A 17,753-nucleotide genomic window follows, 5' to 3' on the forward strand; every position below is an offset into this window, starting at 1 on the left:
TTCCAGAGTTGGTCGACCAGTATCAACAAGTTGTGGAGGAGGTAGTCAAGTAGTTGGACCTATAATAGAAAAAAAAACTATGATGTGTATCAATTTGTGTCATGAGACAAGTAAACATGTTGATTAACTTATATAATGGCAAAACTCCTTCCCTCTCTTGGTGTGTTTCATAGGACACCGTGTGTCCTAGGTCTGTATCCGCAAAGCACCTAGCCTTGCCTGTCTAGCACTCCGCTGAGAACAAATCTCGAGGTTGTAGAGGGGGTGAGCACAAGGTTGTCTAGGTTTCGCATGCTAGGACGCCATCCACACGAGTTAGTCGCAAAACCTTGAGAGGGGTAGGAGAAAAGTTGGGACCCAGAGGTCGGCGCGTAGCGGGGGAAGCCCCCGAGTGTAAAGGCGAGGGTGTGGTCTGTCAATCAGGTCGGACAGCCCCCGAGCATAAGTAAGAGCTCGGGTAAAAAAGCAAGAAGGTAGTAGGTACACAAAAAAAAACTCTAAGGTTTTATTTATTCAATGTAAAAGGTATAAAGAGTACATAGCTTAAATGTCATAAGAGTAGAAGCATCGCATGTGTTCAATGTTCCACGAGCTAGGAATGCCTGAGCCGTCCGCCCACTACAGCCGGTAAGTGTTGAGCTGGATGACTTCTTTAACGATGAAGGGCCCCTCCCATGGGGCTGACAGCTTGTGCATGTCCTTGGTGGACTGGATTCAGTGGAGCACTAGGTCACCGACATTGAATGAGCGTTCCTGGATGTTCCTGTCATGGTAGCATCGAATCTGCTGCTCATGCCACGCATGCTGGATGAGGGCCACCACACGATGCTCTTCCAGGCTATCGATGTCGACATGGTGACTCTTTTCTACTTCCCCTTCCTCGTAGTATTGAATCCGCAGGGCATCAAAGCATACATTTGTTGGTAGTACAACCTCTAAGCCGTAGACGAGGAAGAATGGAGTGTAGCAGGTGGCCCTACTCTTTTGGGTACGGAGGCCCCAAATGATGTGGGGTAACTCACAGAGCCATTTGGTGGTGTACTTGGATGTGTCGTCAAGATGGAGACTTGAGGGATTGGAGGACCATCCAATTTGCACATTCGACTTGACCATTACATCATGGGTGAGCTACTGAGGAGTAGTATACGTAGATGAGGTTGTCCTAGCAAAAATCCCAGAACTGGGATCCTATGAATTGTTTGCCTAGGTCGGTGATGATCCTATTGGGGACCACGAAGCAGTGTGTAAGCGCTTCGATGAATTGTGCGGCTTTGGTCAACACTATGCTGGTGATAGCCTTTACTTCAATCCACTTGGTGAATTTGTCAACTACCACGAAGATATGGGTGTATTCACCCGGAGCGGTCTTGAAAGGGCCGACCATATCCAGCCCCCAACATGTGAAGGGCCAGGATGGTCGGATGGTGCTCAGGGCCTACGCTGGGAGGTGCTAGTACTTGGAGAAAAAATTGCACCCTTTACACCTCTAGACGAGCTCTTTTGCGTCGGCGATAGCAGTTGGCCAGTAGAAGCTAGAGCAGAACGCTTTCCTGACCAGATTGCCCGAGGCGGCATGGTTCCCGCACGAACCCGAGTGAATTTTGTGGAGGAGTTCAAGGCCTTCGTTGCAGAGGATGCACTTCATTAGAATGCCGGTACATATGGCCTTCTTGTACAACTTCTTACTGTCACAACATAATTGGTGTTGTATCGTGCGAGCTTTTCATGCTCGGATTTGTCCTCTAGAGACATGTTGTCGATGATGAATGCGATGAATAGGACATCGGTGGGCACTGGGTCAGCTTGAGCCTGGGCATTGCCATCAGCTTGGTCCGGGTCCAATATCTTGATAGAGGGTTTTTATCAAGTATTGGAAAAACACGCTGATTGGGACTTAGGCACATTTTGAGCCAAGCTTGGATAGGACAGTGGCGGCGACGCTATGTTCCCTAGGGACGTGATGGAACTCGGGACCATCAAGTGAGCCTCGAGTTTGTGGACCTCGACGTAGTAGGCGTCCATGGTTTCCTTGGTGCACTCTTAGGACTTGTTGACCTGCTCGATGACAACCTTGGAGTCTCCAAATGCGAGGATGCTCTTAATGCCGAGCGAGACAGCGAGGCGGCCTCGTACTCGACGCTGTTGTTGGTAGCCTTGTAGTGGATCTGGAGGACGTACTTAAGCTGCTCACCTTTCAAGAATATGAAGAGGACCCCTGTGCCAGCTCCTTCGAGGTTGAGGGCGCAATCAAAGTACATCGTCCAGTGCTTCGGTCTATCTAAGGAGGACGGCTCTTGGATCTTCGTCCATTCAACGATGAAGTCAACCAAGATCTAGGACTTGATCGCATGACGTGGGCAGAAGTCGATGTCGAATTCGCCAAGCTCCAAGAACCATTTGACAACTCAGCTGTGGACATCCCTGTTGTGCAGGATTTCATCGATTGGGTATGAGGAGACCACTGGGATCTTGTGCGCTTGGAAGTAGTGATGCAACTTATGGGAGTTGATCAGGATTGTGTAGAGCAATTTCTGGACTTGCGTGTAGCGGATCTTGGAGTCGCTCAAGACCTCGCTGATGTAATATACCGGCCTTTGCACCATGTGGGCAGGGTCGGGTTCTTCATATTCTACAACTAGCACTGTGCCCACAACATGTGTTGTTGCAGAGATGTATAGCAGCGTTTCTTGGTCGGCCGGGGCCGTCAGGACGGGAGGGGTGGACATTAATGTTTTGAGTTCCTTGAGGGACTTGCGGGCCTCGTCATCCCACTCGATCTTGTCTGAATTCTTGAGTAGCTTGAAGAACGGAAGTCCCTTTTCGCCGAGCTTGCTATGACAAAGGATCATTTTGAGTGTTTTGAAGGTGCAAAATACTCGATTTTTCTGGACCTTGATTTTTGATCGAACGCACCAAGTGTTTCTTCTTCCTAGCTGCTTGCCTTTTTATTCTTCACATAGCACTCCTTGGTTGCCAACATGCATACCTACTATGCCAAGCCCTTGCCCACCCTTCTTCTCCTTATCCTTGGCGGCTACTGTCCTCATGCATCGCCACAATGCTAACCCTCTCATTTGATGTCCCCACCCTATCTTAGCCCACTGGTTGTCCTACACCGATTGTGGTCGGCGGTGCCTTGAGCTCTACACTTGCCACCTCTGTTTGTCCGATTTGCTAACTTAAGGATAACTTAGGGCTAATTTGGAAGCCCAAAATCCCGTTGGGATCCCAGCCTTTTCCCCGACCCGGCGCTCCCCGCGAAATGTGGCATGGGCTAAAATTTCTCACCATTTGGAAGCCCACACCGAGGGGTTGGGTGACCCGTTTCCTCCTCTTTTTCCCCGGGCAAGCCCTCCCCACCCCGAGGCTCCAGCCGCCACTTCCCCGTGTGGCTCCCCGAACGACGCGAGCGCCGTCGCCCATCGCCTCTCCATCCTCCCCGTCTTGCTCCTTGTCACCTCCTCGTCCTCTCCGTCGCCTCCCCATTACCATCCGCTCCCTCTGCCTCTGCTGCACAAGTGAAGCTCTTCTTCTCTTTGCTCTCTCCCTCTCTTCTACTCTCATCTCCAATCTGCTCCTCGTGGATTGCCTCCAGGCCCTAAACTCATCTCTCTCCCATGTGGATTTCTTTCGTTCCCCTTCGTTATCCTCATTTCCTCACGTGTTCCATAAGATTGGATGCAAGTATGCTGCGTCACTCACTTTCTCCTTTAATATGTGCAGGAACCGTCTGGATCTGGGTTCGTGACTCGTGCTAAGGTATAAAATCGAGTTCTTGCTATGGGGATTTTGATTTGTGCTTATTTTTCATGCTTTGTTTGGTCCTTTGCATGTTGCATTTTACATAATTACATACTTAGACATGGTATGGATGAGGTTGTTCCTCCTGAATCCTCTTGGGTGCCCAACACCAGTGCACCTCATGGCCCTAGGGGTTCATCCTTTGTTATTGTTGTGGGACTATTCTTGGAATGACATTTTTCTAAATAGGCATGTGATTCATCATTCGTATATGATTCATGATGTGAGAATTGGGTGCTATTCTAACCTTGTTCCAGGTTTATTTAATCAAGTGAGCGAAATGTAGACTGCATTTGTTCTTTATAACCGGTTGGCATGGAAATGTACAAGATGACATTTGCAACTATCTTTCTTTCATTCATAGTTTGTTCACTATTCTTTCCATAGATATGTACCATATGGTCTAATTGGTGTGTTGGCACATGCACATTCTAGTAGATTCTTGCTAGCCTGATGAGAGAAAAATAATCCTGATTTTACACATACACATGACTGGTAGAATAGACATTGCACTGCAATGTTCTTATTGAAATCTGGAAGTATTCAAAGTTCTCTAGTTTCAACACTAGTTCTTTTCTCAATTCCTTCTTGAACTGCAAACATTTATGTTCACTTCAAAACTAGTTTCAGCACTAGTTCTTCTACAGATCTAGAGATGCATCACTGCAGAATTGGATTTTTATTGTAATGTTTGTGCTCTTAAAGTTAGGTTTGGATTGTTCTTGTTATTTAGGTTCAGTGCATAATTGCTTGTCATTCCTGCTATAAGGGGGAAAAATCTTGCTGCCCTAGTCACAATATGAAATGCTTACTGTTGCTGCCCCAGTCACAATATGAAATGCTTACTTTCTTTTAACCTAGCAATTATACTTCTGAAGTTATAGCTAGCTAGCTAGATGATTCTTTTGGAAAAGGAATTCATGCTTTTTCAATGTTTAAAAGCATAGCATAATTTTCTCATAACCAAAAACTCAAGTGTCCGGTTGATTTGGTTGAAGAAAAAGATTGCTCGGGTATGTTCCCTTTCTTAGTATTATCTTGCCATGAGCATTGTAAGTACCTCTGAATAGTAACTAGGTAGTCTCTGGAGTACCTTATTTCTATAGCAACTACATGTCCAAAAAAGTGCCTTTTTTCTATGGAGTTTCCATTTAACCTTAAATTAAGGCGGCTCAGGAGCAGTTAGCTCAAGTCAGTCTGAATCGAGCAACAACCTTCCAAGTTCCAATAACATGCAAGCAGATCACTTGCTTTAGTTTGCTTCAAGGTGCTAAGAGTAGACCAACTTACCCAACAGATTTGAATTTGACCAAAAGCTGACCCTATAACTATTTCACCGACTAGCCTCTACTATCTACAGCTTTCTCTGTCAGAAGAAACCTTTTGCTTTCAGTTTCATCAAAGTCATAGGTGATAGCTGTTTTTCAGTTTTCAGGCTCGTCAGTCTGTAACTTTGATCCAGTCCTGTCTTTTCCTTTTCTTCAGGAGTCAGCATGCATCAGGTTGTTGATAGTGCCTGCCACTGGTCATATAACGTAATAGGTTGCAATAAGCTTTCAGCTACACAAAAATCATGAGGTTAAATTTGTTCAAGAACCCAGGTTGGGAAAAAATCACGAGGTGATTACATGTTACGTGTTTTTAAACTAATATCACTGATGTTACATGTTTTGTGCTGCAGCTGTCTGCCTCAAGTGCTGCTACAACTACAACTGAACACAAAGAAGCCCCTTGTGCCCACTTCATATGAGGGATGAGGGAAGAAAGGAAGAACCTGTCCGCTTATTAACGAAGGTCCAAGTGCAATCTGATTTGGATCTTTAGCTGACATACGAGTTCAATGCATAACTTTATTTTATGGTCAACTCATCATAGTCATTGAGGAGCATTTCGCATTTGCATATGTAATCTGTGCAGTCCAAATTCATGCATGCATTTTTTTTATGCTCATCTTGATTTACCTACAAAGTTCCTGCAGATTCTGGAAGACATGGGATTTGAGACTGAGAGCTTTGTGGCTTGCGGCTTGTAGGACAAAGACGGGTGCAGCAGTATAGTTGGGAGATGATATTAAGACTTGTGTAGCTAGTGAATGCAAAGTACTTTCATAAATTAAACTTAATTGATTTCATCCTTGAGATATATGTGTTTGTATAAAGATTTTTTCTGAAGCCTTTCATGGTACTTGATGCTGACAATGATCCATTATGAGTTTGTTATAGTATTTTTTAATTTTTTTCTTATTTTTTCCTACTTTTTTTGAGATGTTTTTTTCGTGGATATTCCCCGCCTGAGCTCCCAAACAACGACAAGGAAGGGATGCCCTGTGCGGGAGAGCCAACCAGAGAAATGAGTTGACAAATTAAACCCCGCTGGCCCCTTGCCTAGATTATCTTGCCCTTGGCTTCCAAATCAAGCCTTAGGGGATCTCAAGACCTTAGCTTCCAATCACCTCACCCAGAGTGCCACTGAAGCTCGCCATAGAACCCAACTCCTCATATCCCATCAAAGATGACATAAGGAGAAGAGATTAAGGGAGGAAAACAAATAGCAAATATTGATATAAAGAGAGAAGCAGTCATTTAGAATTCATTAGAAAAAGTATCACTATTGGGTAATGCACCTTCAGTACCGGTTCCAAATCCCCCTTTAATACCAGTTGTGCAACCGGTATTGCTATATCGGTACTAAAGGGGATCCTTTAGTACCGGGTGAAATAACCGGTATTAAAGGGGAGCCTTTAGTACCGGTTGGTCCCCAACCGTGCTTGCCACGTCGAGCGTGGCCGAGGCCTTTTTCTTTTCCTTTTCCTTTCTTATTTTCTTTTCTGTTGTTTTCTTTTTTTTCTCATTTTCGTTTTTTGCCATGTCACACGCCGTTCCACCGCCGCGCCATGCCTGGCCACTGTGCCTCCAGGCCGCCGCCCCTCCCGGCCGCCACGCCTCTAAGCCGCCATCGCAGCACCTCCTGGCCACAACCGCCGCGCCTCCCGGCCACGGCTGTCGTGCCTCCCAGCCACGGCTGCCGTGCCTCCATGCCTCCGAGCGCCCCGGCCTGGTCCTCGGCGGGGGTAGCGGCAGCGACCCCTCACGCGGGCAGCCTGGTGGCGGCTCCTCGCCGGAGGTGGGGGTGTGCGGGCCTCCGAAGTGGAGGCCAGCGGTGTGCGCCCAGCGGCTCGAAGGCCGGGGGAGCGCAGCCAAGGGTGTGTAGAGCGGCGGGTGTGGTCAACAACGACCCGAAGGCTAGCGGCGCGCGGTTCCAGCACAGCCCTAAGAGGCGGCGGCAACGAGAGGCAAGGGATGAGAGAGGTAGGAGAGATAGTGTGTGGCCGGTGGGGGAGAGATAGTGCATGGCCGGTGGGGAGAGAAGGGTGGGGAGATAAAGGATAAATCGAAGGGTGGGGAGAGGAGGGAGAGAGATGATGAGTCGGAGAGAGCTGGAGAGAGTCTTTTAGTACCGGTTGGAGGCTCCAACCCGTACTATTGGAGCTCATGGGGGCTTCTAGGAAACTAGCCGTTAGATCCGGTACTAATGCTCACATTAGTACCGGGTCAAAAACTAATTGGTACTACAGGCTAGGATCAATGCTCAATTTTCTAGAACCAATGCTCAGTTTTCTGGCCTTTACCACACCGCTTATTGCTTCTCCAGTGGCCGCTGCATTATCATACATGAACCTAATGAATAAAATCATCACCGTTGGGAAAGTAGTCGATTTGTAGAAGAGACTGAAGGAACCGTTTCTTGAACAAATAATAGATAAAAAGAATAGGCACACCTCACTTAGCATGTGAGTGAGCGATAGGCAGAAAAAGTTAGGCATTTTTATATATTTGGATATGCTGTTACTAAAGTTTAGCGAGTGCTAAAATTTAAACCCATCTAAAGTTTAGCACTTTCATTCATTAGCATCTCATTTGGAGATATGACTAATGGATAGAGCTAAAATCCATGAAATATCACTTTCGCCCCTTCATCTCCTCACCTCCTTTTCTCTCCCCTTTTGTTTTTTTCACAAGCCATCAGCACCGATTAGCTTATACCCACCGGCTAATGTTTTTCTACACCTTTTAGAGTGGAACCTTCCCATTAGCTTTCCTGTTCGGATGGGCTAATGCATAAATATGCTAAATTTTATCACTTTTATCCATTAGCACTTTGATCAAACAGACCATCACCGTCATTGGTTGCATCGGTTTATAAGCCCTACAATAAGGCACACATGTCCTAAATTCGCTGCCTCCAACCGTTGCATCGATTTAGTGGCCCCGTTATCAAATAGAAAAGCCCAATTTTCCTCAATGCTGCTCGCTTTCTTGCATGGGACATGCCTTTTCTTTTTTATTATATGTTATCTATTTGTTTTATTAAGAAAGTAAATCTTATTCATCACGTTGTGTTCATGCCGTCGACCACAGACAGGATGTGCCGGTTTCAGACGATTGAATATTTGAAGTTAAGGATTTAGTAGCTTTTCTTTTCCTTGAAAGAAAATTTATTAGTTTTCGGGAGAGGAAAATAGCAGTCGACGCCAGTTGTTTGGATGCTGGGAAACAAGAGACTCGCGAAGGTACTCATCCCCACCGCCAGCGAGATGGCGGCTACCGCGACCGCCACCACCACCGCGATGGAGGGCATCGAGGCGACCGCGGCCGCCACCACCACAGAGGCCGCCGCCGGCCAGTCTGCAGCCATCCCCGGTGAGCGCCCTTCTCCCTTTCGCGTTCTCCCCCCCGTTGCCTGTTCTTCATTTCCCATGGTTTGGGGGAGGCACCATCACCTCGCGAGGTAGGAGGGCGTTTGGTCGACGCCTGGCCCAGGGTGTCCTCGCCCCCGGAGCGTAGGTTCTCCGGTGGCCGCTCGGGTTCATAGAGGTGGCGATAGCCGACCACTCCTCTCGCGAGGCCGGTTATGGCTGGGGGTACTGGATCGAGGCGTAGCGGGTCTGCGGACGGAAGGAACGCGAGGTGGAGCCGAGGATGCGTTGGGGAATGGGGCGGGGCCAAAATTTGTGAGGCCCGGCTAGCCGGATTCCGTAACTCCCTCTTTATCAATGAAATTGGCACAATCTCATGCCCGTTGGTTAAAAAAAATCCGGAAGGCGCTTCAGTCATCGCACACTTCTTCCCCACGGGAAACGTTATGGGCTATGCAGGAATACTTGAGGTGTTTTTTTTTTCTTTTGATGAAACAATGCTTGAGGTGTTTGCAGGGGCGGAGCTAGGATTTAGGTATTTGGGGGGGGGGGGGGGGGGGGGAGTAGACAATGCTCATATAGATTTCGATATAAAACAAATTGTATCCTCTTTTTCACTGGTAAATAGGTGACTATGTTCTGAATTTTTACTACTGTGAATTTTTTATGGAATATTGATTTCTGTAGCAGCAGGTTTGTATTGTACGTTAGCATGCGTGGTGACATAATTTAACACTAATTGGCTTCATCACACATTAGTCCCTGAATTGGTTTCATGGTTTGGAGTAAGATTGGCAAATGGTCATTGGCCTGGGTTCCCTTCCCTGTAGTTGTTCAGAAGGCTGATACCCTTTACTCGCACTGCGCTACTGCCTGATTGTGTGATGCTGTCTCATCATTGTTGTTTAACTGTATCCATCCTGGCTGGAATTGTATTTTTTAACCCCTATGGAGTCAAACTTGAGTTAGTTGAAGTCTTGTTTTATGTAATTCTGCTACGTTTATATGTTAATTTTCAAATACTTCTAACAATATCAATGGCCATAGTTTTTACTGATGGCATGGATCAGATTTGATGTTCATAGGTTGTTGTGAAAGTTGGTGTGCATGAGGGTGGGTGTGGGTCATGTCAAACAGCATTGTCTTGAAGGTGATTAAGGTATTAGAAGATGGAGATACTCATTCGTTGAGATGAGGGAACTAAAGGAGCTGGGACTTAACAAACAGCGTGACAGATGTATTTCTTTGAATAAATTTGCGTACACAGCCTAATTTAAGAGTATAATAAACCTCCTATGAGATGGTCTTCATCTCTTATACCTTTCTAAACTTATCATTTAGTAATTTTATTTTTACTGGACACCATCACTAACTCTACTCTACCTAAATTTGACTGAACCCTTCTAAACTGTTGCATAAGCTACTGTCCGTATCCAACCCACCAACATCTTCCTCTGGTACCAGTGTTACCTATACTCCAGGCACCGTGTAGGAATCTGACTCGGGCTCTGGTATCTGATTCAGCTTGCAAATATCACTTGGGATCCAAGTTGGCAAAAAATTTTAGAACTCGGGTGTCTGGGCAACACTGACCGCTGCTATGCGGCTCATATGATCTGTAGGCTGTAGCTAACCAACTTGATAACCAATTAGACATCTAACAGCATTTTGTTATTCCTACCAGCTCCGCTTTTTTCACCTGCTACTCCCATTGTACTGCTGCTAGGGCCCAAGCCTACAACAAACAGTGCCAGAGTGCGATCCTTTCTGTTGTGAATTCAAAAAATTGCAGAGCAGACTAGGTGGAATGGATGCATGCATGGTCTATGGTTTATTTGAGAACTGTTCTGTTACGCTTCATTGCCCTTCATTTTACAGTTTTACATTTCAATTTCTCTACAGTGTTGTGTTGTCAAAAATGCAAAGAGGTTTTGGGTCAAACACTTAACTGGTACCAATTTACCCAGATTTACTTAACTTATATGATTGCTTTTGGGTTTTCTGTACGGTTGATGGACCCAGTACCATTTTGCATGAATCTGTTCTTGTCTATGGCTGATAAAATAAAATTACAAGAGTTATTGGGGTTTTTGTTTATATACATTGATCTTAAATATCTCAATCTGCCTTTATAATTTCTGTTGGTGACTTCTGAACAATGAAATTGTCTAACTGTTCTTTTGTTTTACGGTTTCCTTAATAAGGATATTTTATGGATTGGTGGTTTTGTTTTGCACAGAGAAATATATGCATAAAAACCGCTTGCAAGAGTTTGCTGTGCGAACACAAAAGAAACTGCCGATCTACAACGTTGAGCGTGAAGGCGAGTATCATCATCCTAAGTTCAGATGCACAGTGGAAGTGGGTGGTCAGAAGTTTTCATCAACTGGTAGTTTCAGTCGTAAGAAGGAAGCAGAGCAGGATGCTGCCAGAGTGGCTTATGAGATCTTGGCACCAATTGAAGAGGGTGATGTTAATAAAGAGGTGTTTGGGCTGATTGATCAGGTATACTTTTTGAATCTGCTCCCTGTTCTGATTTTTTGTCATCTTTTCACCTCATGAATGATTGCGGAGTTTCTTATCATCTGTGTAAACATGGATACATAACTTATCTGAAGAAATGTTTGACAAGTTTCCTCATTGCTTTCTTGTGGCTTAGCATTTATGTGCATACTTCTCTGCTTACCCCCCTTTCTTTCTCAAACACACACGAGAATTACTGGTCATTGTATTAAGGGAGGAAAACTGGTCCGAGTACAAAGTTGGGTTAACTTGTACACAGGTGCCACAGAAACGAAAAGAGAACAACATACAAGATGCACACGCACATCACTGCACTAGTGCTTGTAAAGTCAACACCCCTGAGAACCCAAAGCTTGGCACCCTCAGCTATCACACACAGCACTGCCCACATCTGTGGCTGTGCATATCGAGAAACATTCATTCCTGTGTTTCCAGTATTGCCACTCCACTAAAATTAAGAAATTTCCTTATCCATTCTGAACTGTATTGTCGTAAGATAGTAACCTGAGGTTTTTCAATTAAACTTGTTGCATTTCTTTTTTCTTTCCTGTTTGATTCTGGAACTCTTCTTTTTATTTTGTTGCATATTATTAATATGCTCAAGAATAGAAGATTTCTTGTAAGCTGGCATGTGGCCAGTTGACTAAGATAGCATGTTTTGCTCTCGGTCCACAAGTGCGCTGGCACCAAATTTAGAAATATGCATGTGCACGGTTTAGTTTTCAGTGGAGAAGGACATGCCCGTGCTATGTGAGGACTTGAGGATGCCTCCAATAAGTTTCTGGATCGTGTACTGGATGCATATGTGTACTTTTGTGTGCCGCGTGGTCCGGGTGTGGTGTTTTGAGTGTGTACCGCCTTCTACCTCTCTCTCTCTCAGAAAAAATAAAAGAAAATCTCTTTTGTATGATATATGCTCGAGATGCTAGTGCTCAGATAACATTACCATTTTAGTGTTGCGTGACTATGTACTTATATTTTGTGGGTTGCAATCTCTCATCTTTCAAAACTATATTTATAATATAATTTTTAATCCTTGCACACCTAATGTATATGTTCCTTTTTTTCTGTTCAGGATGTGGTGTTCTGCAAATCAATTCTTTATGAATTTGCTGTCAAGACAAAAACCGCTCGGCCCTCATACTCTGAAGATTGTCTCAAAGAGCCCTTCACCATGTTTGTTGGATCTGTGGTGTTTGATGGGAATACCTATACTGGTGAATCTGCATCCAACAAGAAGGATGCACAGCAGAATGCAGCTCGTGCTGTGATCAAGTCAATATTAGGTATGTTATGTTCCCTTGATCATGATTAAAATCAAGCACCGATGAATCTGTTGGCTTGTCATCATCTAACTAATAGTTCAATATGGTGTTTGCAGCTACAGGTAACTCTTGTATGAGTGGAATCATTAGGTCAAAGAAACATCTTATCACTGCCATCAAATCTTCTGAAAGCACCCCAACTGCTTTTACTCCTATAAAGTTTACACGCGCTGTTACATATGCAGCATATGGTACATCTCCATTTGCATACATAGGATACACCTTTTCTAATGTTAGAGCATGGCTGCAACCTTCTCAAGCTCAAGTGTTAAATGTTGCTTGACCTCTCCTCTGCAGGCGGACCAGATCATGTAGCACCTGCGTCACAAGATGAATCTTCCTCATTAGGTGTTCAAGAACACAGCATTGTACCAGCAGTTGGGACATCCGCCAATCCATCTGCAAAAGCTGTAAGTGGTTCAAAGAAGCGCAAGGGCAGAGTTGGAGGAGCAGATGTCAATGGAACAATGGTTGCCAAGGAGCATTAACTTCTCACCCATCAACATAAGGTATTTTTCATTACTGGAAATGGTGCTATCTTTCACCATGTACTTTCCAGTCAAATATGCTAAGTTTTGTAGGGTTCAGCTTTGCTGAAAAATACTAATAGCATACGGTTTATAATTTGGCCTGCTTTGTTTTGTCTGGATTTTTTCTTGATTTGGCTCGATGTTTGAAATTATCTGCTGATGCTTGACACTTGCACTGCCTTGAAGTGCCTATTCTTGGAGGTGGCAGTTTACTCAAATTGTTATCCAGTTGCATACCATTTTTGTGTTTTGTGTTGATGGAAAGCAGAAGGGGGAGGGAACTTCTTTCCTCCAGTGTGAAACTGTAATGCTAACATTTTAAGTATATATTGTGATCTGGCTTTTTTTTTCATTTTAAAAGTAGCATCACGTGGATTGAAGATGTACATTTATTCAATCAAACATTAGCAGTTTGAGAAAGTATCCCCAATAGTTTTTGACATATTATAGCAGCCCCCGGAAGCTGGAAGAAAACATATTATTAGTAATATTGCTATGCTGGTAATATTTTAAAAAGACACGGTATCTTTATGTTAACAGTTCGGCCTGTATCACTGTTAAAACATATTAACGAGTTCTTGCTGAAAACGATTCTACAAGATTGCCAATTTGTCAATAACACCTGCTGTTTATCTAGCTAATTTTGCACTTGCTCCTATAAAATTCTACAAGGTCGACTAAGTGATTGCATGGTTCATGTTTTCGAAAGTTGACTTTTTATCAATTGTACCTCACAAGAACCAAACCTTCTTTGTATGGTGGCCTTAACTTTTAGCCCTGCCCATAATTTGTGTTAAACTAGGCATGCACGAGGTTTATAAAATGATATAGCTATTCTATCATGCCTTTCGAGACTAAAAATGACAGTGGGTTAGGAAATAGATTTAACAGTTTGAGAAAATAGTCACTGTGTCCAATCTGCAGCAACCAAGTCTTCAAATAGTGGTTGGCATGCGGGTGGATAAGGAACAAACTTCAAGTATTTCCTGAAGTTCTTGTAATGACAATTGATATGAGCATACAGCCTTGCCAGCTATTGTGGATTTCCAGAGTTAGTTTGCACTCTTTGCAATAATCATATTCTCAGTGTGCTGGAACTTTGAAAGAGTTAGATCCACTTGATTGAAACATCCATGTATTCTTCTACTTCATTTTTGTTACCTGACTTGTTTGTTTTTGCTAATAATGCTTTACTGGTTACTAACTTGATGAGATATTTTCTCATATGTTGGTAAAGATGTAAAACTGTGCTGGTTGTGGTAAGAAATATTAGTAGTTGAATCAACTGATAATCTTGTTTTTTTCCCTGCAGGTTCAGAAAGGCCCGCCTCATCAATGGTGTACTCAGGGGTGATGGAAGTGACGGGCTTGCTCACATGGTGCAGTGTGGCACGTGCATTTCTTTAGTAGGATATTTCAACTGACATTGGATTGGCATTTCCTTCATATCGCTCTATACAGCTGTAGGGTTAGTCATCTTTGCTGTTGCCGAACAAAACTAGGGCGATGTCCTCTCTCCCCCTTAAGGCTTCTACAAGGTAACCAGTTAATGTGGTGTCCAACTGATGTCTGCGTAGTCTGTAAAGATGTCTTGCGTCAGATCATCGCCGATGATTGTGCTGGGTCTGTATGGTAACATGGTATTCTGCGAAGAAGCAATTTTCTTGTGCTTTCGTTTCTACTCATAATTTCTAGTTGTCATATTTTTGGTGATATGGGCAACTGTTTAGTGATATGTTCGCCTTGTATCTGTGCAGGATGTGTTAGTTGCAGAGCATTGCGTATCGCTGCAGGTTGATCGAGAACTTTTTGACCTTTAGCGTGTCTGATTGAGTTCGTAAATTGTAATTGCAGAAGCAATGCACGTTTAGGGCTTGGGTTTTGCTGGTGTGCTTTGATGTGGAGCAGTGTGACAAGTTGTATGTATTCTGTTAGGGCCAGGCAGTATCAGAATCCAAATACCTAAGCTACAAGTTTTAGAACAATTCTCCGTGCCAAAATGGGCCCTACGTATATACCACATTTTTATCCAAAAATTTAGTACGTACGAAATAGAAAAAACAACAATTAGAGCATAGACTGTGTCAACAATTCAACCGTCAAGGATGCAATCATGATCATCTAATTAAACCCTGAGGTTAATGTAATCTCTGATCATCCAAAACAAGCTCTACTTATTATATCCCATATTCCAATGTATAAAACCAAAGTATATTGGAGTCTGCTCTACAGAAAAGTCCGGGCTGTAATTTCTATCAGCTTGATCCACAAATATGCTACTGGAATGAAGTGAACCACTCGTTACAGGAACGAAATTATCCTCAAGCCTGACTATCCATGCCAGAGGAACGAAATCACAATTCTGGGTACAACGACATGTACATACAATGCTCAGTGACTGGCAAAAATTGCAAACTACGCTGTAACCACTAACTCTTACTCTGAAGAGCCTCGGTATGTGTCGATCTTACCAGGTCCAGGACTAACAATTGCAAGAATAACTAGTGCACCCAATACCACCAGCAGCATACCCAGTGAGTTCATAAACATGGCTTCTGTGGAGAAGCGCCCAATCATTTTGGTGCTCTGCATAAAGATTGACTTCTCTAGGAGTCCGCTCACACTTGTGGCGATAGCAAGAACATAGATGAATATACCAAAGAAGACATGCCAAGGAAGGAGAGATGCACGGCCACTTCTTGATCCACCAGGGTACCAAAAGGTCCAAAATCCAGTAGCCCACTGCAGAGATTCAAAGAAAAAGACTAAGGCAGAGGGCATTTTGATGTCAAATGACTTTTTTTTTTCCTGTTCATTGAAATATGAAATAGAAGTGAAGAATTGGGCATAAGAGTTCATATATCCACCTGCAAGCTGAAGAAGATGATGCAAGTAAGACCCAACCACGAGTGAAGTGTATATAAGTGATCGATTTTTCTTTCATCATGGAACTTCCAGACAGCCCAGAGACCAATTATACACAAAAACATGGCAAAGAACTGCAGGGCAAGGTGCACTAGTTTTTTCAATTTCTTGGTTCCTGGCACGGTTTTATAGGCCAAAAGAGCTGTATTCATAAAAATAACCAATCCATTAAAAATTGTATACACAAATGTAAGAAAGAGCAGTACCAAATAAACTCATTTTACATCTACAAAATAATTTAACTGAATTCTAATCAGCAAGGTTCTTGAATATGGTACCAGAATCGTCTTTGCTAAATGCTAGGCATCAGCAGCCGCAGTTTTGGTAGGGAAAAAATGGGGCTACCAAAGAAACCTTAGAATGACCAATCCTAATAATTGGATTTAATTGAGATTATATGGAACCTGATTTGATTTGTAACTTGCTAGGTGCTGAAGTAAAATGTAAATACTTCGTGTTTTGCTTTCGAACCTTTCTGTATGTTAATAATGCTACCTAATTACATGTTGAGTTGGGTGAAACAAACATACTTATAATCATGTTGCGGAGACATCCTACTTCCCACATTAGCAAGTTGGTCCAACGAGCAATGACGATTTTCACATGTATAAAGAAAACTGGAAATGGCTTATGCAAGATGTGATAATGCCAGCCTCTCTGACTGATTTTGGGAAATCAATTAGCTGGTAGCGAATGGCAGTATCATGAAACAAGACACTGAAATATTAATATGCCACAACATTGTTGACAGCTCAAGAGTGAATGTGTACTGACCTTCACCGTTCAAGGCTACCAAACCAATCAGCATCAGCACAGGGTGAACCTGGAAGAGAGGATGAGATTTTATTATCTTGAAATACCTCTTCAGCAGATCAATAAACAATTAGAAGCATTGTTCCTGATTTTACACATTACAACCATCAGAAAGACAACAAACACAATGTACTAACATGTGTGGAAAGGGGGAAAAACTTAAAACAAATGAATTCATTTGTATTTGTATACATATTTTATTTTTGTGGCAAAGGCGTGACCGTACACTAAATTAGCACCAAAGACACGATTAGACTGCAGAAAAATCATGTAAATAGGGAACTTTCTTCTATGAAGTAGCAAATATTACCAAAGAACTCACCACTCCTTCCAGTCATAAATTCCTCCCATGCCAAAAAAAACCCTACACCAATTACCAAACCGCAGATTTCTTCTAAACCTTTAAGGTTTTCTATCACTACCCACGTCACAATGCATGTTCCCGGTGACCAATCACCTAACCAAGAACTCGGCCACACGGAAACTGCACGATCCGATTATTGAAAGAGTCAATCAAACCCTCCCACAACAGAGGAACAAGGTCAACACTTAATCTAACGGCGCAAACGAGAAAGCGGCAGCGTAAATCGACAGGGGACGAAGGATCCTTACGTTGAAGATGGAAAGCTTGCTCTCCTCGTTTGTGGACAGGGCCATGCCGCCGCGGTAGTGAACGGCCCAGAAGAGGATGCCCGCCGCGGCGGCCAGGCCCAGCAGACGCACGAGGCCGAAGACCGGAATCCTTACCGCCGGCGCCGCCGCCATCGCCTCCGGTGGCGGGATCGGGAGATCGAACGAGAGGGGGATGGAGAGGGGAGTTTCAATGAAGCCGAAGACGCTGAAGTCAGTTCGGATCGTACCTGAACATGGTGGCCTTACCAAAATGACGTTTTCCTTCTGAGGAGGCGGCTTCCAGTTCAATATGCCTCTACCGCTAGTTTACGCTTTGCACACGACAGTCACAGGACACGCGAGCTATGGCTCTTTGCAGTAACCGGCTAAATGGACGAGACCCGAGAGGACAAAATTAAAAATTGATTTTTGAAAAAAAAATCTCTAAACAAAATTAATTTCTTTGAACAAGAATGAAATATATGTTCAATACATGGATCAAATCTCATGATTTAGCCTTTGTCTTGA

At 43.8% G+C, this 17,753-nt stretch overlaps 2 protein-coding genes across 2 annotated transcripts; one reads left to right on the forward strand and one right to left on the reverse strand.

The window, feature by feature from the left end:
- Positions 1-8,339: 8,339 nt before the first annotated feature.
- LOC117860922 (double-stranded RNA-binding protein 4) lies at positions 8,340-14,563 on the forward strand. The gene is made up of 6 exons (XM_034744356.2): positions 8,340-8,501; positions 10,737-11,002; positions 12,096-12,306; positions 12,402-12,536; positions 12,643-12,854; positions 14,188-14,563. Exons 1-5 carry the CDS (start codon positions 8,345-8,347, stop codon positions 12,831-12,833), a joined length of 960 nt encoding a protein of 319 aa, XP_034600247.1. The 5' UTR covers positions 8,340-8,344; the 3' UTR covers positions 12,834-12,854; positions 14,188-14,563.
- A 469-nt stretch (positions 14,564-15,032) lies between these two features.
- On the reverse strand, positions 15,033-17,501 carry LOC117860924 (transmembrane ascorbate ferrireductase 2). The gene is made up of 4 exons (XM_034744357.2): positions 17,226-17,501; positions 16,575-16,623; positions 15,743-15,942; positions 15,033-15,617 (listed from the first exon to the last, which is right to left on the reverse strand). The coding sequence occupies exons 1-4, from the start codon at positions 17,376-17,378 to the stop codon at positions 15,312-15,314; spliced, it is 708 nt and encodes a 235-aa protein (XP_034600248.1). The 5' UTR covers positions 17,379-17,501; the 3' UTR covers positions 15,033-15,311.
- Positions 17,502-17,753: the final 252 nt, after the last annotated feature.

Source organism: Setaria viridis, chromosome 6 (genome assembly GCF_005286985.2).
Source record: "Setaria viridis chromosome 6, Setaria_viridis_v4.0, whole genome shotgun sequence".
NCBI classification, from domain to species: Eukaryota; Viridiplantae; Streptophyta; class Magnoliopsida; order Poales; family Poaceae; genus Setaria; species Setaria viridis.

Coding starts and splice junctions, on each gene's coding strand:
- LOC117860924 (XM_034744357.2), bottom strand. CDS start 17,378: ATGGCGGCGGCGCCGGCGGTAAGGATTCCGGTCTTCGGCCTCGTGCGT. Junction 16,624..17,225: donor GCAAGCTTTCCATCTTCAAC/GTAAGGATCCTT, acceptor CCTCTCTTCCAG/GTTCACCCTGTGCTGATGCT. Junction 15,618..15,742: donor TCATCTTCTTCAGCTTGCAG/GTGGATATATGA, acceptor GAATCTCTGCAG/TGGGCTACTGGATTTTGGAC.
- LOC117860922 (XM_034744356.2), top strand. CDS start 8,345: ATGCTGGGAAACAAGAGACTCGCGAAGGTACTCATCCCCACCGCCAGC. Junction 8,502..10,736: donor CCAGTCTGCAGCCATCCCCG/GTGAGCGCCCTT, acceptor TGTTTTGCACAG/AGAAATATATGCATAAAAAC. Junction 11,003..12,095: donor TGTTTGGGCTGATTGATCAG/GTATACTTTTTG, acceptor TTTTCTGTTCAG/GATGTGGTGTTCTGCAAATC.